The sequence below is a fragment of the Pinus tabuliformis genome, chromosome 1_2, assembly GCF_031772625.1.
Source record: "Pinus tabuliformis cultivar Carrire ecotype Pingquan chromosome 1_2, CPIR1, whole genome shotgun sequence".
Lineage (NCBI taxonomy): Eukaryota > Viridiplantae > Streptophyta > Pinopsida > Pinales > Pinaceae > Pinus > Pinus tabuliformis.
Genome location: NC_142298.1, coordinates 805494250 through 805519730, shown reverse-complemented (window position 1 = coordinate 805519730; position 25481 = coordinate 805494250). Strand labels below are relative to the sequence as shown.

The following is a 25481-nucleotide window of genomic DNA, read 5'->3' as shown; positions in this document are numbered from 1 at the left end:
AATTAGGCCAGGCATATCATTGGTTGCTAAATCCTATCCCCTTGACCTAACCTCGGGTCCACTTGGTCTCGTGTGGTCCCATGCACTATCAAGGTTAATTCTTCAAAGATCACCTGAAACCCGAGTTTCCACAAGAATTTTAGGGCTTAGGGATCTCCTTTGTAAGACACGCACTCAAAACGTAACTCTTGAAATTCTACCCAAGCCCTTCCTTGGGAGCCTTCCATCTTGTCTTCCAAGACAAGCAAGTTACATATTTGAGCCTCTCTTGTGAATATGCTTCCAGGATCACCCCTCACCCTATCATTGGTACATCCATTTTGTGATCCTTATCATAACGGGTCTCCTCCCATCGGTGAAAGTCCGTAAAGAGTAGGGAGCCTTAACTGAGGTTATAGTGAGCTATCGCTCCATTGTTGCCCTTAGCCTGGTAGTAGCCCTTCAAGGATCCCCGTTTAGGAGTCTTGCTAGTTTGAGTAGTGACAAGCACTAAGCCCAAAATCACCCCTTTTGATGGGGGACATGTCGGTCCTCAATTTTGTCTATTAACCCTTGAAATTTAAAATAAAATAAAATAAAAAAATAAATAAAAGCTAAAAAGAAAAATACATAACAAATATCAAAACTTGAACTAATTTGCAATCCCTAACTCACTTATTTGGCTTACCAAGCTTACCTCTACTTGGTTTACCATGCAACACTATTTGACTTACCAGTTAACTGTTGCCTCTCCTCCCCCGTGATGCTCCTTCAATGCTCATTGTCCATTTTTAATTTTCAGTTTTAACTTTCGAGTCTTGACTCTAGATATCGATGACCTTAGATTGATTCTTTGACTCATCACTCTTTACTATTTTTGAGTTTGAGTTATATCAATTTACTATTCTAGTCTTCAAACTTCAGTATCTACTATAGTCTATTTTGCTTAGTACTAATTAGATTCTAGAATGATGAATGATGAATTTAAATTTTAAATCAATTTAGAATTTTAGAATGATGAATGATGAATTTAATTTCTAAACCAATGTAGATTCTAGAATGATGAATAGAGATCAATGTATTTCATTATGGATCTCATCATGTATGGATGAATGACATATGCATTAGTGTGAATATTTAATTCAATTATGCATGGATCAATGTATTTATACTTTCATTATATATATATGCCCCGACGTTCCTCTGTCCCAACTTCTCCCACATGTCCCCCCTATGCATCTCCCGCCACCCGCACCCCCACATCCAGGGGTCTTGGTGGAACATTGAACATATCACTTAATTTACCAACGTTATTTAGGCTAGAACTATATATATATACCTTGACACTCCCCCATCCCCCTTAAATTTCCTTAAAATTTGTGGGTTCTCCCACATGACCCCCTTGTGCATCTTCCCCCACCTGTGGCTCCCCGTCTCGGAGCCTTGGTGGAACATTGCACAAAACACTTAATTTAACAACGTTATTTAAGCTAGAACTAAATGTAATTTAGTTTACAATGTATGTTCCTAAACATTGGGAATCCAATTAGATTTTTTTCTAAAGGCATAGTAAGAATCACTATTGAAAAAGTCATAATCACATGTCTTACAACTAATTTAATATGAATGGAGCCCTTTTCAACACAACAATATTGTTCAAGGCTTCTAATGTTTTACCATGTTTCCTCAACAAAACTGACATCAAAAGTAGTTTTGTCAAATGAAGTAATTGCAAGCTTGGAACGAAGACATAGCTTTCTCCTAACCATTTCTCTAGAGCAAAACACCATTTAAAAAGGAAAACTTGTGTTACACATAAACAATATTAATAATTAATAATATATGGAAAGCTAAGTTGCTTCAAACATATAACCATCCATTTTAATATTTATAGAAAAATTGATATATGTCGTTAGATGAATCACTATGATTTTTTTCCTTGGAAGAAATATTTTAACATACATGTTTTCATCTTTGAAGAATTTTTAAACAATAAAAATTGAAGCCATTTCAAAAAATATGGTAGTTACAAGTTTATGAGTTTAACATATTACATGTAGGAATTGAATCTGGATGAGGAGGATAACAACATTTCTTCTAATCACCCAAGCTAGTAACATGATTATCATCATTCCCTATTCAAACTATGGATGCTTCAATATTATATTTTCATAATACTGTGAGTATAACTGTATATGTTAACCACTGCACTTTTTCTTTTACCTTTATGCTTGCTGTTAGGATATTCTGACACACAGGAATTAATTAAGTATAACTTGGTTTAGTGTATAGTTAGGTAAAGTGTGTTTCTTTAGTATGTAATTTTTGTAACTTACAATCCGACGGTCACGATATGTTCTAGAAATAAAGTGATTCGATGATTCATTCTCTCCTCCATATTACCGACACTTGATCCGCGACTTAACACTCGATTGGCCCATGATATATATTTAAAAAGCATGGAGGGTCATTTGTTTGAGACCGTTCATGAGAGAAAATTATGTAAATTTTCTTTATTTTATTAATAATATTGCCTGAAGTGGCCTTGTTGGCTCAGGCCGTGGGCTGTTTCCCTCTTTCGGGGTTTTAACCACGTCAAGAATACCAAGGTACTGATCTGTGATTTGTTTGTGAGCAATGTCCTTTGGTGTTCAATCTAAGGAATTTACCCTGTAAATTCCTATAGGGTATCAGAGCCATTCGAGGGCCGCGTCCATTGGTGATCCAAATCCAAAGCTGGTACGACTGCATCTGACTATCGTTTCCTAGATCTACTATTTCTGATCTTTCGGGCCGAGAGGAATACTCTATTATGTTAGGACCATCTGTTCTAGTGAGGAACCCCTTTCATTTCACGCGAAAAGATTTCTGGTAGCCCTAACTACGTCATTTTTAAGATCTAGAGGTATACAATGTTTATTTGCAGTTATGTTATTTATCTCTCTGTTTATTTTGGTTTATAGTCATTTATAGTTTTTTCATTACTGGATCTATACCTTTCATTTCTGCATATGCTCTTTGCCTCATAACTCTATGCGATCTGGGCAAACCAGAAACAAAAATAAATGATTTTTCTCATGTGTATGCTCTTTTTTGCCTCGCCTTAGTGTGATCTCAGAAAATCAGAAACATTGAGAAAATTATCTAGTTTCTGGGGGACTAACCTGAAATCTAACTTGAAGTCATAAGGCTTGCATACTTTTGCTTGCTTGTTTTTGTGTGTGGTTGTATTTTTGTTTTGTAGGCAAAAAGGGGTTGTTTCAAGTAAGCATGCACCCCAAAGCTACAGAAAGCAAGAAAAAAAAACCCTTCCTCCTTTCCATCAATTACTAAATCTTTTAACTAACTCACTTGGTCTAAAATTACTTTATGAGAATAGAGGTCTTGGGTACAAGTCTTTCCTTTTGTTGAGTTATTTTTTTAAAAAACAGATGTAACTTATGTTTTAAAGTTACTTTATGTAAAAGTGTTCTCACCCATTATAAAAAGTGAGTCACTTATAATTCTAAAGTCTCTTTATCTTTAATTTAAGTTACAATTTATTGGATAGTTTATAAAGTACCATTGTAAAAATGACTTTCACTTATTTATAAAAGTGGGTCACATAAAGTAATTCTTTTAAATGTGAGCTAATTAGATTAAGTTTGGAAAGGGTTTTTTGTTTTTTTGTTTTTTTTTTTTTAATATAACGTTATCATCAACTTTCCAACATTTACGTGGTTTGTTGACATCTTCAACAACTTTTCTTTAAAAAGCCATAACTTGTTCATCCAGAAGCCGTTTTCAGAGTTGTTTTTTTTAATCAGTGTAATTTTTCGAAATCTTTTCATTGGAACACTTAGTTTCAACATATACAACTTCAGTTTCTTTTAAAATGGAAAGTCCATGCCTAGTTATTCTTGACAACACCAACTATTTTCAATGACTATCCTACATTGTGGATTTACTTAGAAGTAAAGGTTTTTATAGAATAGCCTCAGGCCAAGAGTCTAAACATCAAGATGAAGATAAGCTAGCCAAATGGGAAAATAAGTAAGATCAAGCACGTGGGTTGATAGGGATGTCTATTTCTTTAGATCTTAGATTCCATATCGTAGAAATTGATACTCTTGATGAAGCAATGAAAAAAATTTAGTACTGTTTTTGGAATTAAAAATGAAATTAGAGCCCATCAACTCAAAAATGAGTTGCTTACTTTGGACCCCAATAATTTTTCTTCCATTGAAGACTTTTTGTCCAAGTTCAAGATCCTTAGATTTCTCTTAGAAGGTGTTAATGTTAAGAAGGAAGATGGTAGCCTTATCTATTCCATTCTTATTAAGTTAGGACCAACCTACCCTGTGTTTGTTTCTACCTGCCATTCTACCGGAGAAGCCTTTATTTCTCAAGGACAAGACTACAAGTCTCCCTCTTTTGATGCTTTTTGTGATTCTTTAATAAGAGAACAAGAAAAACTCTTACATCTTGGTCTTCTTAATACTGGAAACTCTTCTAAGAAATCCTTAGCAACCCAACAGCAACCAAGTTCAAAAAATCCTAAGAAGCAACATCTAAAAAAAAGGGTCTTAAACAAGGATCCTAAGCAATTTTAGTCTCAATGAAAAATCAACTCAACAAAATGATTATGCAAATAAAAACAAAGGGAAGAAGACTAATAGACATTGCAACTTTTGTAATCGTGATGGCCATTTAGAATTCAAATGCTTTAAGAAGATGGAAACCTTGGAAGCAACAATGAAGAAGCATAACATCTATTTGGAGCAATCTTCAACTTCAACTTCATCTTCAGGAATAACACTTTCTGCGTGTGGTTGTCAAGCATCTCGGTCTGGTTATGCACTAAATGTATTTCTTCTTCTCATTCTTGTGAGTGGCTTATTGATTCAACAATGTAAACTTTGAAATGGGAACGGATACTGTTACCCGTTTTGTAGAGATAGCAAAAAAATGACCTGATTTTGAAAATGGGTGATGCAGAACACACGTCTTTTTTAGAGCATAGTTTTTGACACTTTAATTTTTTTTTATGGACATTACGTTTTAGAATGGTAGTGATTTTCATGCTGATTTAAAAAAGTGGTAATTCTGCATCAGGCCATTTTTAAAAGACTTATTTTTTGACTTTAAATTTTCTAATATATGAAATGTAAATAATTATTTTCTAAATTTAATAATTTTTGAAGTGGTCTTCTTCTTCATATTTTCTTGTTTTTATTTAATTTTTTTTTTTTTGTAGTGAGGTTTTTATTGTTTTGCATATTTAAAGAAGAATGTCGATATTTTGAATTTTTGATATTCTACATATTTATATATCGTTAATTAATATTTCAATCCAAATGAAATAATTCTCTAAAAAACAATAATTTTTAACAATTGACAAAAAAAACCATTTTTAACATAAATATAACTAAAAAACTACACGTTTTGATATTTTTTTGTAATTTTTTGTTAGAGATGACATGTCAAAATCACATTTTTTATATGAAAATTTTAACTAAAAATGCTTAAATAATAGGTTTTTTTTTATGAATTTCATTTCAAAAAGTAATAATAATCACTGTTTTTTTTCAAAAAATAATGATTAACATAAAAATGAATGCGAAAATCACATAATACAAATATTGAACACATAACAACCATAATTGAGTGCTTATTATTCTCATAAAATGTCAAAGTCAAAACATTACAAGTATAATTAATTAATAGTTTCCAAAAATGAGCTTGATTTCGAAGCATAACTTAAATTTAATCAACAATGTCACGTAATCCAAACTCTTCGTCCTTTGGAGTTTCATCATTGTCTTCTTCCACAATATTTTTTGCTTCATTTTGCTCATTTTCCTCCTCTAATGGATCTTTGATGTCTGCGAATCTCCCAATGTATGCCTTTCCAATCATTCCATGTAATGGTGGTTGGGGTTCCTTTGCCTTTTTCGCCACATGTGATTCACTAAAGTCCCCTTTCTTCAACTCAATTTCTTTCATTGCATCTGGAAGAAATTGAAGAGAATTAATTCTTTGTTAAATAGAATTGCACTGTATTGGATCTTTTTCAATGGCAATGCAATTTCTTCCTTTTTGAAGGCAATATGCTAGTGTTGTACCTAATTATCAAGCACAAAATAAATAATGAAGTTAATTAGTACAATGACATATAAATTAATAAATAACATATTGAAATTCAATTCCATATAATAAAACTTACTTGAGCCAGAAAATAAATCCAAAACCCAATCTCCTTCATTTGATTGCCGCAAAGACATGGCTAAATCAAGCTCCTAAGTAACGTTGGGCTACAATGTTTAAGTGCTCAAATGTCTCGATCGAGCGCTTAAAAAGGGCTCAATCGAGCAATCATTTTTTCCACCCAAACGTGCCATCTCTTGCCAAAAAGTGTAACCCAGCTCCATGCTTTCACCCTTATAGATTATGAATTTCTAACAATCTATATCCTAATTATTATTATTATCCAATTTTAAGATCATAGCCAAGCCAAACACCAAATTGGTGTATGAGACTCCCTTGTTTGTGGGACAAGAGACCCACCTCCACGCAATGATTTGATTATTATGTCTACGAAGGCATACCTACTCTAACCCCTTCTGGTTTGTGAACCTGTGACCTCATAGGAGGAAACACATGCTCTTAACCATTAGGTCTATTCATGCTCTAAGAAAGTGGATTTGATTAGCTAAAGATAATAGTCTAGAAACTCACATTTATAACTCACGATCACAATATATAACACACATGTAACACACCTATAAGATTACAAATTATGATAATATGTTTGAGAATACAAGCATAACTATTTCCTTTTATGCTTCTCCAATGGGAATGTAATTATGAACTAGAACATTCATGCATGTTTTTTTCCATTAAGACGTTCATGCACGTTAGTAAATTGGTGGCAAAAAAAAGGTTGGATAAAGGACGTTGGTTAACTATTATGTAGTCAAAGAAATCATTTTTGGTTAAATCATGATCATTCATTATTTAAAATATAATCTTTAATTATATATAGATTCAACACACAAAAAAATCCTTAACTTTTTAACTAAAAATTCACAATTGAAATTTGTGATTTTAACAAATTCCTACCTTATAAATAAATTCAACCAACAAAATATACTTAAAAAACTCTAAACCATATAACACTAACACAACACATGAGATAACATGGATACAACACATGAGATAACATGGATACAAGTTGCCGTAGTGATGTGATCAGCGGTGTGTACTATGTAACTGTCACTTGGAAGTTACAAATTTATAAACCATAAAGCCAAATGGTTTGGCTATATAACTAGGTTTTTTGTTTGTAAGTTTTGTTTTTGTGTGTTCTTTTTTAATTACCCCAAGAAAATAAAGATAAAGATTAAAAAGGTAAAGAAGACCAGGAAAAAAAGTGTAGCTTTTAAAAGGGTAGGATTTTTTTTACTTTAAGTACGTTAGATCACTTTGAGAAGCGAATTTTGTCCCAAAAAAATGAATACAATTACGTTTTGGAAACAGAAAAAAAGAATATGGTAGATCATAACAGTTACAATTACATCTTTGAAACGTAAAGAAAGAATAGAAATTGATTACCTCAATTTGACTTGGATAATGATGAAGGAGTTGGCTACATATTTATAATATTTTTTTGGGAAAGGCTAGTTGGGCATTAGGATGTGTTTTCATGTAAATGTAAAACCAAAAACTAAATTGTTTTTTAGTCATTTAATTATTTATAAGTGGAGTTGGTTAAACATAAATGTTGTTATCCATAAATGGAGTCAGTTATTAGTAAGTGAGAAATTTTCTGCAGAGAATGTAAGAAGTTTGTAAGAAGTGGGCACATGGGGCGATTCTGAGAATCACCCTTGCCCTGCCACTCGGAAAAAGCATGCGAGTTATGTGATTTGATGCTGCGAGATTAATCACTGTAATCACATAACTTGCATGCTTTTGCGGGGTGGCGGGGCGAGGGCGATTCTCAGAATCGCCCCATGTGCCCACTTCTTACACTCTCCAGAATATTTTAATGCAAACTTCTTACACGCAAAAAATTTCTCACTTACTAATAACTGACTCCATTTATGGATAACAACATTTATGTTTAACCAACTCCACTTATAAATAATTAAATGACTAAAAAACAATTTATTTTTTGGTTTTACATTTACATGAAAACACATCCTAATGCCCAACAATTTTATTTATTAAAACATAATATATATATATGATGTACTTTTGCACTTTACAGTCTTTGGAAAAACATATGAAGAGATGCAATGCATAAATATCTAAAAGGACAAAGCAAACAACATGGGACATTTGTTTCATATTATTATTATGCAAATTCCGAAAAAAAAATGAAAACCAATTAAATTAGTGAAATTAAAATAAATAACAATTTCACCAGTAGAGGATGTGACCTACTTCCTATAGCTCCTAGTTCTTCAGCTTCTAGAGCACAACAGAGTCCACTGCCAACTCCACCGGCATCTACATCTAGAGGGGCAGAGGAAATCAGTAGTATTAGACTTTAGTTATTTGGTTCATTTCATTGTATATGACATTATGACTCATGATTATATTTTTGGTTGATATTTTGAGGCTGAGTTGGGAGTCATGAGTCAGGAGTCAGGACTTACTATTCAGGACACGATTCATTGTTATGTTTGATGTAGCACTAGAAATAATATTAAACATCTTATATATTAGTTTTTTTATCATATTTATGTGCCAATTTATTTATTTTATGTTGTAGATGCTTTCGATATTAAAAAAAAAAAAAAAATGAATACTTTTGTATGTTACGATTTTTTCCCGATTTTTATGATTTTTTCCCATTTTTTCCCCGTGCCGATTTAATCTTGATAACGACTAATGCAACATTAGTCTACACCAAGAAAGTGGGTAAGTCCCTTATCATTCTTGTTCTTTATGCTGATGATATTATCCTTACTGTTAGTGATCCCAACCTTATAAACCATGTGAAGTCTAGCCTTTTAAAGAAGTTTGAAATGACAGACTTAGGACACTTGCTATATTTTCTTGGTCTTCAAGTCTTGCAATCCAAAGAAGGTATTTCCCTTTCTCAGTCCAAGTATGCCTGTGATCTTCTACACCACTTTCACATAGAAGACTGTAAACCAGCCCCTTCTCCCTTTTAGTCTTGAGTCAAACTTTCAGTCACTTGTACTTCCCGTGAAGTCAATGCTACTGTGAAAATTCCTAATCCTCTAGGAACCCCTATTGCAGGAAATTTGAATCTACTTCACCTACTTGATTTTAATTACATTCATCAAGTTATTCTTTTCAATACTGAAACAAATTACTTCTGCAACCTACACTACTTAATTTGATTTGCATGAAACAAGGAAACTGAGCAAAGAACAAGATACATAAGACACAATTATTTTTGGACAAAATAGTCCTCAAAAAAACCCAATGCGAGAAAACTGGTGCAGCAACTCTGAGGGTTTTCTATTATTAAGCAGTAATTCTGAATACAAATACTGGTAGCCCTCCCCGCAAACTAGTGACAGAGAAATACAATGGTGAAAAATCTGAGTGAGTTTACATCACTTCACCCGGCAGATTCTGGTTGATTTGGCAGCAAAATTGGGTAGCCTTAGCTACTTCTGTGTTGGCCCTATGTAGGCCCTATGTCAGCTCTACAAGCTCTACGTCAGCTCTTCTGCCCACTGTGTCGGCTTTTTCGGTTGTTCCGACAGTTCCGACTTTCTGCGTGGAAGGCAACTTTCTCCTCTATGCTGGCCCTTCTGACTCTGCGTCAAGGTTCCGTGCGCCCAAACTGGCCCAACGTCAGTCCTCCTAGCTACTGCGCTGCCTCCACAAGCTTCTCTCTGCCTCTCTATTAGTATTCCCAAACTATGCCTACCCCTCAACTACAACATCTCCTTAATTGATTTTCCTTTTGAGAACTTCTCACCTTAGAAAATCGATTTCCTCAATCTCTCTGTGTATCGCTAATTGAACCCCAAGCCTCCTTCTTATACTTTTCTCGTTGAGACTTCAACGACCGAAATTAAGTCTCTAATCAACGACTAAGATTAAAACTTGACTTGATCCGCCTTCTAGATCATTCTCACCCATATTTTGATTAATACCCATTAATATTTTAATTTTCCTAAGTTTAGACTTAGGAACCCCATTAAAAATATTAATTATTTTAATAAAATGCAATTCGGGTGGAATTTCACCAAACGGTTTCTGGGTTCTTTAGAACTCATGTGCCTTAGCCTTTCCACCAATTTTCAAGGCTAGAGAACTTCCGATGTTACCAAAAACTAGCACTCCCTCTTAACAAGGAAAGTTCCCTAGCAACAATGTCCAACTGCATGTTGCTCTGTCTTTGAAGCACCTCCTTTCCACACTGTTGCTGCCACCAACACTGTGCTGCTGTTGCTACTATACTGCTGCCCATGACACTGCCACTGCCACTGTTGCATCTGTACTACAGCTCCCTCTCAAATGCTGCATCTGCTATGCTGCTGGCACTGCCGTTGCTAACACTGCATCCGTACTGCAACAAAGTTGCTGAGAGAAGCAATTGAAAAACATCCAAAATTAGCTGAACTTTACTGTGTTCAGCATAATACCATGAATGTTGGATTTTGACTACTCCAGTGTCTAACCCTCTTAACTCTTTTGCGCTGCTGTTGACTTCTGCACTGTGCCATCTACACTGCTGCCAACCTAGCTATGCGCTGATCAGTGTCTGGGCTCTGGCTACTGCATCTGTCCTCCAAACAATCAACTGCATTATCTGACACTAAGTCCATCTTGGGTTCCCGTAGCAAGGAATTGATCCAAGAGGTGGACTCCTCAAGGATCCTGCCCACATGTAGTCCTCCCGACTACAGCTCAATATCGCCCCATCTTGTTAAGTTATGGTATGTTCTATGCTTATAACAGTTTACTTCTTTTTCTTATTATATTCCACCGATTAGCAATCACATGTACATAAAGTAAAGTGCAGATAGAACATTAAACGATCGACAGAAAACAAGCCAAGACAAGAGACACAAGATGTGGCGGCTAGCCAGGGAAAAACCCCACAATGTGTGGGGAAACCCTTTGATCAAATCTTCTTTTATCTTCAATAATTCAACAGAAAGAAATAGTATAATAAATCTGATTCATATCAGCAGTAGGAAACCCTAGATCAGTAGCATCAGCATTAGCGGCTTCATTATCAAATTAGGGCAGACCATATCTCACAAACCGACAGTCGGATTGACTTCATTCCACCACCAAAAGTTTCGGCTTCCAGAGGAGGTTAAGATGAACCTATAGCGCAGTTCAGATGAGGAGATCTTCTAGGCCACGCAAGTCAATCTTTACTTCTGCAGTTGCAGCTTCAGTTTCAGCAGTTTCCGACTTCAAATTAGGGCAATCGATATCTTGCAAACCGTTCGTCGGATTGACTTCATTCCACCACCAAAAGTTGCGGCTTTCAAAGGAGGTTCAGATGAACCTACAGCGCAGTTTAGATGAGGAGATCTTCTAGGCCACGCAAGTCAATCTTTACTTCTGCAGTTGCAGCTTCAGTTTCAGCAGTTTCCGGCTTCAAACTAGGGCAGTCGATATCTTGCAAACCATTCGGCGGATTGACTTCATTCCACCACCAAAAGTTGCGGCTTTCAAAGGAGGTTCAGATGAACCTACAACGCAGTTCAGATGAGGAGATCTTCTAGGCCACGCAAGTCAATCTTTACTTCTGCAGTTACAGCTTCAGTTTCAGCAGTTTCCGGCTTCAAACTAGGGCAGTCGATATCTTGCAAACCGTTCGTCGGATTGACTTCATTCCACCACCAAAAGTTGCGGCTTTCAAAGGAGGTTCAGATGAACCTACAACGCAGTTCAGATGAGGAGATCTTCTAGGCCACGCAAGTCAATCTTTACTTCTACAGTTGCAGCTTCAGTTTCAGCTGTTTCCGGCTTCACATGTGTGAGAGAGAGAGACCCATTTCAGCGCAGTAGAGAAGAGACTCATATCTGCGCAGTAGAGAGAGAGAGATGTGATGAGATGAGTGAGTCCAAATGAGGAAAAGAACTCTTATATTTATACACAACGTTGGTGGGTGAATAGATGCGACTGTTGGGCTTCCGAGCCTACATGAGTTGTAGGTCGGCTTGATAATAATTCCATAATCAAAATAAATTCATATCTCCATGAATACTTATCGGAATTGGATGATCTTTATATCAATCCTACACCTCTCGACGAGAGGAATCTAATAAAAATATTATTAGCCATGAATAAGATGACCCACATGAAGTTTTACCCTGGTTGCCAATTTTAACACTCCCTCTCAACCATGGAGAACTTCGTCTGCAATCTGTCTATCGGTCGTTACTATTCATCCATCAAATTCACTGCCTTGTACAGCCTGACCCTTGCCTTGCTCTGCTCTATTTTGCTTGTTCTGCTTTGTCTTGTTCTGCCCTGCACTGATCTGTACTGATTTGTTCTGTTCTGCTCTGCTCTTGCATTGTTCTGTTTTACTCTGCTTTTGTCCGAATTATGAAGAAGAAGAAATGATCGAGGATGTATCATACTGACTCAAAGTCAGTCTCAGAGTATGTACCACTGGTCCCAGACCAGTCTCAACCAACCCAAAGTCAGTGTCATAGTGAGTACAACTCCAATGGTCCCAGACCAATATCATCCTCCACTGACTCAAAGTCAGTGTCAGAGTATGTACCACTGATCCCAGACCAGTCTCAACCGACCCGAAGTCAGCGTCATAGTATGGTACAACTCCTACCACTGGTCCCAGACCAGTATCATTGATCCCAGATCAATGGAGGTCATCCTAGCGTAGGGAGTATGGTAGTTACAACGATGCGTCCATCAGTACTACTATGGTCCCTAACTTCATTTCCTTGCTCATTGATCAGATGAGAGGTACTTCCCATGAGTCCCAGACTGCATGGGTAGGATGCCTCGACAGGAGAACTAATCAATCCTGTCCTCACAAGAGAACACATCAATCCTGCTACAATTGCCATGGAGAACACATCAATCCAGGCCTCACAGGAGAACACATCAATCCTGCTACAATTCCATGGAGAACACATCAATCCAGGCTGCCATGGAGAACACATCAATCCAGGCCTCACAGGAGAACTAATCATCTTGCTACACAGGAGAGCAAATCATCCTGTTCCACAAGAGAGCGAATCATCTTGTCCCACAAGAGAGCGAATCATCTTGTTCTAGTGTGCACCACCAGGGGAGGGTGAGTCACCTTGTGGTCATATGTTGCTCCAGTAGGAACCGCAAGTCCTCAGAGCTCCTAGAGCTCAATGTATGCAACATGCAAGACCCTTGTACAAAGGTTTCTTGCCGACTCCAAGTCGTTTGGGAAAATCACAGATTAGATCTTTCCTCGGGGCTTTGACAAGGTGTATCAACCTGTACATCATCTTAATGTGATGGAGCTTCCTTGCTCATCGACTTACCATATCCCAGATGATGTCTATCTGCTGGAGCAATTGACGAATATGGGATTCCTCAATAATCGAATCCCACCTCTGGTTGTTACAGAGAATCACAGTGGTATCCAATGTAAATCCAAACAACTCACTGAAGAGCTTTTGCAACCAGACTGCCTCACACGAGGTTATGCTAGCAACAATATATCCTACTTCGGCGGTGCTCAAAGCCACCGACTTCTGCTTCCTACTCATCCAGGATATCGAAGCAGATCCCAAGGTGAAACAGTACCCGGAAGTGCTCTTACGGTCCACCACACTGCCTGCCCAATCAACATCAGTATATCCAAGTAGTCTCACATCTCCGGCAGTGTATCTTAATCCATGAGAGATTGTGTCCTGAAGACATCTCAGAAGATTCCTGGTATCAATCCAGTGAGGCTCAACCAAATATGAGCTCACAATGCTAACTGCAAAACATATGTTCGGACGGAGGTTCACCAAGAACATCAATGCGAATGAGTTTTTGAAACTCAGAGGCATTTCCCAAGTCTAGTCCGACATCACTACCATATAACTTCTAAAAGTTAAGATCCTTGAAGTAGTCACAGGCTTGCAGTCCGTCATACCAAATCTTTCCAATATCTTTACCACATATTTTCCTTTGAGATAGGAAAATTTCCCTTGGCTTCTGCCACACTTCAAGTCCTTGGTCCTTCATTTCAAATTCAGAAGCCATCTCCCTCTTACATTTGTGAATGAGAGGGTTTGCACTTGTTAGAAAGAGGTGATCCACATACAACACCAGTATGAGAGGCTTGTCATCTTCAACCTTAAAGTAAAGGTTAGGATCAACTTCACTCCTAGTGAATCCCAGCTTTATCAAGTAGCTATCGATCCTCTCATACCATGCTCGGGGTGCTTGCTTCAGCCCATAGAGAGCCTTTTTCAACCTGCATACATGAGATTTTCAATCATAAATCTCAAATCCTTCAGGTTGCTCCACATAGACCTCTTCTTTGATAGAACCATGCAAGAACGCGGTCTTAACATCCATCTGATGTAGGTTCCATCCTTGTGAAGCCACAAGGGCTATGATCAAGCGGATGGTCGTATATCTGGAAACAGGTGCAAATATCATAGTCTATACCTTCCTTCTGGGATAAACCACGAGCAACAAAATGACCCTTATACTTTTCCATACTTCCATTTGCTGCATGCTTTATCTTGTAAAGCCATTTTGAAGTAACAATTGTCTTGTCCAGGGTCTGGGAACTACTTCCCAGACATCATTCTCCATAATAGAATCATATTCTATGGTCATAGCATCCTTCCATAGTTAATGCTTGATGACATCTGAGAATTATGAAGGTTCATTTTGTATGATTGTGCTCATGATGGTCAGGTATCCCTGATACCTGTTAAGTTTCTTACTTTGATGGAAGGTTCCTCAGGGTGCAACATGTCCTTCAGCATCATCAAGTATCCCCCTAAGCCATGAAGGCCTCTTCCTAGAAGAGGAAGGCTCATGTGGATGAGAATCAATCAGATCCATGGGTTCTTCTACATCAGGCATTGATTCATCATCCTTTTCTTTCGGTTCCCTGGTGTCGGCTTCTTGAGAGATCCTTCGAAGTCGGAAGATTGTTCACCTTGTGGTGAACTTTTCTTCAGGAGTCTTGGAACCCAATGCTTGATGAGGGCATCGATTTTGTACATATATGGAGGTGATTGTAGTTTCAGCCCATAGAAACTTCGGAAGTCTTTGATCATGTAGCATGGCCCGGACAGCTTCCATCATCGTGCGGTTCTTCCTTCCCACCACACCATTCTGCTCAGGAGTATGTGGTGTAGTAGTCTCCCTCTTAATGCCAACCTCAGGTATGCCTGAATGAACCAACTGTAATATATCGGAGGTCTTGCTTTGGCTGGAGGGGAATGGTTCCGTTTTGAGCTTTCCTTTGGCACATCCTGGACATACACCTTCTTTCTCTACTCAGAATTCGGGCAAACCTCTAATGCCAAAGTTCGAACTGAAGAGATGTGTCATAAGACATGACACCTAGTAGACTTTCATCGACCTGATATAATGAATCAACACTAAACCCAAGAGTAAAGGCATCTTTAACATTATTTTTCCATATACGTACCTTGCCATTGCTGAAGGTTACCTTGTAGCCTTTGTCTTCCATTGCCGAGATGGACACTAGGTTCTTTTTGAGGTCAGGTGCATTTAATACATCCTAGACGTTCTAGCCTTCTTGAATGCTTGTCCTCTTCCTTGAGTCCTAGCTCTCCTCTTACTTTTGCTATTGAATTTGTCATTCCTTTGATTGCCATCAGAGGGATTTCGAGTTGCACCACTGCATACTATACCATGCTTCTCTAAACATGATTATCATCATGCTGCCCATGTCCATGATTTTATCCACCATAATGCTGCTCAAACTAGTGTGCATCATCATCATGCTATCCTATATGTCCATGATCTCATGTTGCCCTTTATGTCCATGATCTCATTCATCATGATGCTCATGATCTCATACATAGTGACTTGCTTTATCGCAAATGTAACATCGTCATTTTCTTCTAGCCTTAGGTCTAGCCTTTCCTTTTGATTTAGTCCCGGAATTATTTCTTTTCTTTGCGTGAGAAGAAAAAGCAGCAGGAGGACCTTTAGGCGTGGGCATTTCTTACACTTCTTCCCTTGTTTCTTCTTGAATGCATCTAGCCATTAATTCCTCGAAACCAGGAATTACATTATAGTTCAGAAGAGTGGTCCTGAACATATACCATTCAGATGGTAATCCTCCAAGAGTTGTGAGTGCCATTTCTCTGTCAGTAATAGTTTCCCCAATAGATAGGAGATCGTTCTTGATCTCGGTGATTCTTAAGAAGTATGCTTGCATACTTTCATCTTTACCCTTCTTGATTTCCCTCAGCTTATTTCTAAGAAACAAAACTTGATTTGCATCATTAACTTTAAATAAACTCACCAGTCTATCGTAGATTTCCTTGGAGGTGTCCAATTCAGAGATGTAGGCCACCAAGTGCTTGTCGATAGAGTCCCGGATGATCTTCTTTGTTTTGACTTCTCCATTTTTCCATTTGTTTCAGGCAGCAGCAGATGCATTTGATGAAGGCTCAACAATATTGCCTCTTACATGGTCCAGCATTCCTTGATCTTCAAGGGTTAGATCGATAAACATCTTCCATCCGTGATAGTCAGCTTTCTCACGGAGCTTGTCTTCGGCAGGAAAGAGTGTTGAGGACCCCATAGTTCTTTTAGGATAGCCTTGCCAATCTTCTCTTCAATGATTGCTTTTGCTCTTGCTCGGGCTTTGTCTTCACCTCAGCTCTGATACCATGTTAAGTTATGGTATGTTCTATGCTTATAACAGTTTACTTTTTTTTCTTATTATATTCCACCGATTAGCAATCACATGTACATAAAGTAAAGTGCAGATAGAACATTAAACGATCGACAGAAAACAAGCCAAGACAAGAGACACAAGATGTGGCGGATAGCCAGGGAAAAACCCCACAATGTGTGGGGAAACCCTTTGATCAAATCTTCTTTTATCTTCAATAATTCAACAGAGAGAAATAGTACAATAAATCTGATTCATATCAGCAGTAGCAAACCCTAGATCAGTAGCATCAGCATTAGCGGCTTCATTATCAAACTAGGGCAAACCATATCTCACAAATCGACAGTCGGATTGACTTCATTCCACCACCAAAAGTCTCGGCTTCCAGAGGAGGTTCAGATGAACCTACATCGCAGTTCAGATGAGAAGATCTTCTAGGCCACGCAAGTCAATCTTTATTTTTGCAGTTGCAGCTTCAGTTTCAGCAGTTTCCGGCTTCAAACTAGGGCAGTCGATATCTTGCAAACCGTTCGTCGGATTGACTTCATTCCACCACCAAAAGTTGCAGCTTTCAGAGGAGGTTCAGATGAACCTACAACGCAGTTCAGATGAGGAGATCTTCTAGGCCACGCAAGTCAATCTTTACTTCTGCAGTTGCAACTTCAGTTTCAGCAGTTTCCGGCTTCAAACTAGGGCAGTCGATATCTTGCAAACCGTTCGTCGGATTGACTTCATTCCACCACCAAAAGTTGCGGCTTTCAAAGGAGGTTCAGATGAACCTACAACGCAGTTCAGATGAGGAGATCTTCTAGGCCACGCAAGTCAATCTTTACTTCTGCAGTTGCAGCTTCAGCAGTTTCCGAGAGAGAGACCCATTTCAGCGCAGCAGAGAAGAGACTCATATCTGCGCAGTAGAGAGAAAGAGATGTGATGAGATGAGTGAGTCCAAATGAGGAAAAGTCCTCTTATATTTATACACAACGTTGGTGGGTGAATAGATGCGACTGTTGGGCTTCTGAGCCTACATGAGTTGTAGGTCGGCTTGATAATAATTCCATAATCAAAATAAATTCATATCTCCATGAATACTTATCGGAATTGGATGATCTTTATATCAATCCTATACCTCTCGACGAGAGGAATCTAATAAAAATATTATTAGCCATGAATAAGATGACCCACATGAAGTTTTGCCCTGGTTGCCAATTTTAACACATCTCCGTCTTGGAGATGTGTTGGCACTCATGGAAAACTCGTCTTCGTCAATCTTTGCTGAAGCAACGTTAGGATCATGTTTCTCATCCTTATCCTTTTTAGTCAAAGGACATTGGGATGCATAGTGGCCCATCTCACCACAACTGAAACATTTCACTTTGGAAATGTCCTTCTTACACTTCTGCTTCTGCTGTCCCTTTGATGCTAGAGTTGTGTTCTCCTCCTCCTCCTTGGTCTTCGTGCCATTGCCACTGTTGCCATTGAGGTTGACCTTTACTATGTCCCTCCTTAATTCCTCTGTTGAAGAGCTGCCCACATCTCCTCCCATGAAGGTAGTTTTTCCCTGCCCAATATGCTTTGGACGAAGACTTGCCATTCATCCAAGACTCCATTCAGGGCTATCCTCACCATTGCGGTTGACTGAGGAGTGGACCCCACTACAGCACGCTGGTCTCTGGTGTCCTGAAGTTGTTGAAGATAGGAGTTGACTCCTTCTCTCTTTTGCATCAATGTCCACTACAACTTTTGTTCGAGGTACATCTTCTGCTATTCGAAAGAGCCTTCATACAGAGAAGACAAGGCTTCCCACATCTCTCGGGCTTTATCCTTGCCCTGCAAGTGTGAGACCACATGTTCTTGAACTCTATCGAGAATGAGCCTCTTCGCCTTTCCCTGCTTGGCCTTGTACTTCTTCTTTTGATCGTTGTCAGCAAGAACAACTACAACACTTTTGACGTAGGTTTCGAGATCGTTCTCCTCCAGAACAACTAAGATTCTGGTCTTCCATATGACTTAGTTGGAAGCCCCTTCCATCTTGTCCTGATCTTTGAGCCCATGTGATGCCATCTCACCCAACTATCGAATTGACTCCTCTAGACATTGCTCAGCTGCCCAACAACTGAGAAATTCAAACTTCTTGGCAAAATGTTCTCTGAGGAGAAAATTACCCTACTATGTGTCTTCACTCTTTTCCGACAGATTTATGCCCCGGCAGAGACTGCGCCCTTCAAGCACTGCGCTAAGGCTCTGCGTCACTCAATTTGCCTCTGCAAGATCACGATTATGAAATCGTACCTCTTTGTCGACTCTCTTAGAGAGATTTCCTCGGAATCTCTACTTCCCGGCAAGGACTATGCAATCCCTTCAAGGGGATTCAAATCATTGCCAAATGCAGCTTTTGGCCTCTCTACTCAGCACTGGATCTGCTCTTCCTGTTTCAAAATCAATGCTCTGATTCCATCTGAAAATTCCTAATTCTCTAGGAACCCCTACTGCAACAAATCTGAATCTACTTCACCTACTTGATTTTAGTTACATTCATCAAGTTATTCTTCTGAATACTGAAGCAAATTACTTCTGCAGCCTACACTACTTAATTTGATTTGCATGAAACAAGGAAACTGAGCAAAGAGCAAGATACATAGGATACAATTATTTTTGGACAAAATAGTCCTCGGAAAAACCCAATGTGGGAAAACCATTGTAGTAGCTTCGAAGGTTTTCTATCATTAAGCAGTAATTTTGAATACAAATGTTGGTAGTCCTCCCGTCAAACTAGTGACAGAAAAATACAATGGTGAAAAATCTGAGTGAGTTTTACCTCACTTCACCCGGTAGATTCTGGCTGATCCGGTAGCAAAACTGGCTAGCCCTAGCTACTTCTGTGATGGCCCTACGTAGGCCCTGTGTTAGCCCTATAGGCTCTGCGTCAACTCTTCTACTCGCTGCGTCAGCGTTTCCGATTGTTCCCCGCCAGTTCCAACTTTCTGCGTGGAAGGCAACTTTCTCCTCTGCGTTGGCCCTTTTGACTCTACGTCAAGGCTGCGTGGGCCCAAACTCGCCCAACGTCAGTCCTCCTGGCTATTGTGCTGCCTCCACAAGCTTCTCTCCTCCTCTCTGTCAATATTCCCGAACTATCCTTGCCCCTCAACGACAAGATCTCCCCAATCGGTTTTCCTCCGGAGAACTTCTCACCTCAGAAAATTGATTTCCTCAATCTCTCTGTGTGTGCCTCTAACTGAACCTCAAGCCTCCTTCTTATACTTTTTTCGTTGAGACTTCAACGACCGAGATTAAGTCTCTAATCAACGGCTAAGATTAAAACTTGACTTGCTCTGCCTTCTAGATCATTCTCACCCATATTTTGATTAATACCCATTAATATTTTAATTTCTCTAAGTTTAGACTTAGGAACCCCATTAAAAATATTAATTATTTTAATAAAATATAATTCGGGTGGAATTTCACCAGACGGTTTCTGGATTTTTTAGAACTCATGTGCCTTAGCCTCTCCACCAATTATCAAGGCTAGAGCACTTCCGATGTTACCAAAATCTAACAGCTACATTATACCGTCAGCGTGTTGGAAAACTTTTGTATCTGACCCATACCCATCCTGACCTTTCCTTTGCTATTGGCCTTGTTGCTTGGTTTATGCACAAACCACATGAAAGTCATTGGAAAACAGCTAAAAGAATACTTCATTATGTTCGAGGTACATTTCAGTTTGGGATTTATTACAATGTAGAAGCATCTCCTCTATTGGTTGGTTTCACTGATTCTGGTTGGGCTGGTGACCTTGATGATCAGAAGACTACTGCAGGTTATGTCTTCACTCTTGGTTTTGGACCTATTACATGGGCTTGCAAGAAACAAAGTGCCATTTCGCTTTCTTCAGCGAAAGAAGAATATCGTGGCACCATTGAAGCTAGTAAGGAAGCCCTGTGGCTTCGTCAGATCCTATCAGAGTTTGGTTTTTAACAGCAACATCGGACTACACTTTGGTGTGATAATAAAAGTGCCATTCAACTATGCAAAGATCCAGTCCAACATCAGCGCAACAAACACATTGAACTACACATGCAGTTCATCAGAAAGCTCATTCATGACCATGTTCTTGAAGTGCAATATTGTTCAACCGATGATCAAGTTGCAGACATCTTTACAAAAGACTCTCACAAAGGCGAAGTTTACTAACCTTTGATTTGTGGTTGGAGTTTATTAAGTTGTCACTAAGGGGGGATAGGCTCTAATGCCTCCTTCCTTCTCCTATTGTGTCATCTTTGTACATCCTTCAATCTTATCCTAAGTGGCTCTTAAGGGGGGATGTTAGGATATTTTGACACACAGGAATTAATTAAGTATAACTTGGTCTAGTATATAGTTAGGTAAAATGTGTTTCTTTAGTATGTACTTTTTGTAACTAACAATTTGATAGTCACAATATGTTCTAGACATGAAGTGATCCAACGGTTCATTCTCTCCTCGGTATCACTGACACTTGATCTGTGGCTTAACACCCGATTGGTCCATGTTCTATATTTAAAGAGCATGGAGGTCATTTGTCTGAGACTGTTCATGAGAGAAGCTTATGTAAATTTTCTTTCTTTTATTAATAATATTGTTTTAAGTGGTCGCGTTGGCTCAAGCGTGGATTGTTTCCCTCTTTGGGGGTTTTAACCACATCAAAAATACCGGTGTACTAATCTGTGATTTGTTTGTGAGCAGTGCCCTTTGGTATTCAATCTAAAGGAAGTTACGCTGTAAATTCCTACACTTGCAATGTACTGCATGTTGTAACTGGTCAATAACATTCATAGGTGTGCCAATGTTTGCTGGCCAGATATAGTGCCAAAGTATTAAAATCTGCCAAATATTTATTAATTTTTAAGTAAGTCTGTTGTTGTATTATATCGGGTGTCATATTATATATGAAAACTTCTAGTTGTTGGTGATTTCCTTTTCTATAATGCTGTGCAAAGGATTAAGAATGTGTATGAATTTGATTTCATCATAGTTTCTATATCAAACATTTGTATACACAATGTGTACCGTGGTATGAGGTAACACACAATGTGATTGGCTCTTAGAGGTTAGGGTGGATTATATGTCTGTCTATTAGTGCCTTTTAATAGGTCAAGGTGGGTTATATTTTATGTAAGGTAAGTATGGGTAAACATTAATAAAATAAAATAGAAACAATTGGCATTATTGTATAGAAAATAGACTGCAAACAGAAATAATTGTATTAAGATCTTTTACATATAAAAATATTTGCATTAATTTTTTAATCTAGTGTACAGTCAAATTCTATAATTGACTACAAGCCATAATTGCTACAAAATTTAATTTCTATTCTCATTTGTGCTTTTTATATCGTCATATTTCAAAAATGATGGTTATAACGAGATTGTCAAAAGGTTTGAAAAAGAAAAGTCAGTTTTAATCTCTATAAAAATGTAAATGTTAATATATATCCACTACGACAATAAAATGATGGGCAGATCAGGTTTTTTTTTATTTTTTAAATATTTTCCAGGTCACAGTTTATGGAGTTTTTATTTATTTTAACGTGCTAATTCATAATCCTTGGATTTTAGGCCTGCATTGAGCCTGATTTCAGAACAACACGGCTATCCTTGATTGATCGTGGCTTTGTATATGCAATTGCTCATATTAGAGGTGGCGGTGAGATGGGACGGAAGTGGTATGAAGATGGAAAGTTACTGAAGAAAAGGAACACTTTTACAGATTTTATTGCTTGTGCAGAATATTTATTAAAAAATCAATTTGGTTCAAAGGACAAAATCTGTATCGATGGAAGGAGTGCAGGAGGGCTTCTTATCGGTGCAGTGTTGAATATGAGACCGGATTTATTTAAAGCAGCAGTGGCGGGGGTGCCTTTTGTAGATGTCGTCACAACAATGCTAGACTCTAGCATCCCGTTGACTACTGCTGAGTGGGAGGTAAATTTTGGTTGGAATTTCTTTGTTACTGGATTTCATTTCCAAACTGAAGCATTGAACAAGATGAGAGGCAGAATCATGCTTGTCTTATTACTTGGTTTGTTTTGGAAACTGTCATTAATGTGGGTAATGTATGAATGCAAAAGTTGCCTGTAATTTTATATAATTTTTGAGCTCTCATGAGTGCCAATCGGTGTATTACTATATGATCTATTGCAGGAATGGGGTGACCCACGAGAAGAGAAATTCTACTTTTACATGAAATCCTATTCTCCAGTCGACAATGTGAGTACCTGTCATCAACTTAATCTCCACTTTTCAGGTCTTGGCTGGTGTGAACCTGTGTTTCAATTGTGGAAGACTTTTTGTTTTGAATTTATTTACCATATTAAAATAGTCTTAAATTGATGTCTAGAGAAAGTGTATCACATGAACTCTCATTCTTGAAGGATTTTTCTAGTGAAAATGTATCACCGGAACTCTCATTCTTTAAGGATTTTCCAAGAGTATTTTTTGTCTCGAGGGGTGATGTGGATCGTTTACAAGCAGTTTCCTTCTCCAACCTCTCACCAACCCCGAAGGACAATCTTCATCCCGTTGGTTCTGAGGTTTGTTTTAAAACTTTGATTGTGGCTTTCAGTCGGTTACTTATCAACTTGGGTTTCGACTCAACTGGGATTAACTCGGGTTTCAACTCAATCGGGGCTAACTTGGGTTTCGACTCAACATGGTTTGGACTAAGATTCAAATTCAATGACTTGGTTTTCGTTAAAAAATAATAGAATAATTAATTTTTATGGAATAAATATTTTTATAAGGATTCCACCTAAACCAACAAATTGGTGTGAAGTCTGGATGAAAGATTAGAACATAGAACGATCTCATAATTGCTTGCAATAAATATAGATATAAATATAAATCCATGAGAGACAACCATAATTGAACCACCATTGTTCCTTATGATCTAAATTCTTAACACTGTTACCACTAAAAATATCGATGAACCAAAACTCATCGTTACTGCCAACTGCCACTGTGCTAGTCACTTTGTCCAATCACTATTGATATTCATCGTTGGAATAACGTCTGCCCACCATTTATTATAAGACTCTGCATATTAGGGCAATCAAGAAACCGTTGCTATGTTATCCAAAAAAAATTGCTCACATTCGTTATAGTTGACCATTACTGATATTACGCCATGGACACGAATTAGCTATCAAGAGTCGTCATTCCTTTCCACCTAGGCTATCATTATGGTCTGTGAGCTGGCTCGGCTAGTCCAGTACATACTCGGCGATTATTAGGGGTTTGCATGTCTGTCTATAATGGCCTTGTCTACTACCTATTCTTTTACTCTTCATTCTTTCTTGATATGTGATATTTATTTAGAATTTTGGATATCCTCTCCCTGTGTTTCTTGTACATTTTTCGATGCTCATAAAATTCCAATATCCTATAGCTGTAAAACAATTCTCCTTGGTTCCTTATTTTGGAGTTATACACCTCCTGACTTCTCATCATCTGGATCACTGATTACTTTGCATGTTGCCGACTGTCTATAGTCAATGATGGATATCATATTTGCTTCCACACATTAGAATATCTTCCTTATTTTTGGAGTTATACGTCTCCTGCTACTTCTCATCATCTGGATCTCTGATTACTTTACATGTCGCTAACTGTCTATACTCAATGATGGATATTATATTTGCTTTCACACATTATAGTTATGTCCATTAAATTTCCAAGCATCCTAACGAATTACATTATGTAAGCTCGGCATTCTGGTGTCATCCATTGAAGACCGAAAAAAATTTATTTTAATGAAATGACAAATTTTTGATGTTTTAGACCTATGTCCTTTCCATCAAGACTCTCTTGGTCATTGAATTAACAAAGTTGTTGTTAATATAATATTGAATTTCTAGCGTTCCATTCATGTGAGTCATACAGCGTATGCAATTTGTCTTTCAAAATGACTCCTGCAATCTTTACAAGCAAAAACTTATGCAACAAGGTAAAATTATTTCTTCTGTTGTGTGTGTCTGACCAACCATTATTTTTGTTTTACAACATTGAGCTATCTCGCTGATATACGTAAACTAATTTGCTCATCTCTCGAGATATTTTCCATGTATTCATTGGCTGCCTTAATACTTGACTTGGCTGTGATACCATATCATAATTTCGACATGTTAAGCATCAAACACAGATGTTGATAGGCTTGGTTTTGAAGTTATATAAAAAATAGAACACGAAACTTGTTAATAAACTTGGCTTTGATAACATATAAAAAAAATTGATATGTTAAGCATGTAACACAGATTTATTTAGTGATTTAACTGATACACCATTGAATTACATTCACTTTTCATACTCAATACTTGTTATATTCCTCTTTGTTGGAAGTATTGTAGGGGGGTGAATTGGTATTTCCTTTAATTGTACAGTTGGTTAGATTCTTTTAACTAATCAAATCAACAATAACAAATACAAAGCAGTATCACATCACATGAACAATGCACAAAAGATTTCTCTCAACAAAAACTTCATTATGTATGGTCACATACAATTTACCAGCCAGGACTGGAAGTAAAATACTCCCAAGAGTTTTACCAACAGGGCTGGAAGGCAACAAGTGCTCCCTAAGTCTGAAGATATTTGTAGACTCAATCTGAAGGGTTCTTCAGTTCTCCCAAGTACTTCAATT

The 25481-nt window shown here is 37.8% G+C and overlaps 1 protein-coding gene across 2 annotated transcripts in view; it reads left to right on the top strand.

Moving 5' to 3' along the window:
* Positions 1-25481, top strand: part of LOC149208346 (uncharacterized) — a 386202-nt gene that overhangs the window by 267638 nt on the left and 93083 nt on the right. For both annotated transcript variants that reach the window (XR_016252738.1, XM_089396020.1), the window contains exons 7-8: positions 22403-22768; positions 22988-23053. Coding sequence is in view for 1 of the 2 variants with exons in the window: in XM_089396020.1 (XP_089252146.1) it covers positions 22403-22768; positions 22988-23053 (432 nt within the window). In the remaining variant the exon portion in view is untranslated. The remainder of the gene's footprint in view (positions 1-22402; positions 22769-22987; positions 23054-25481) is intronic.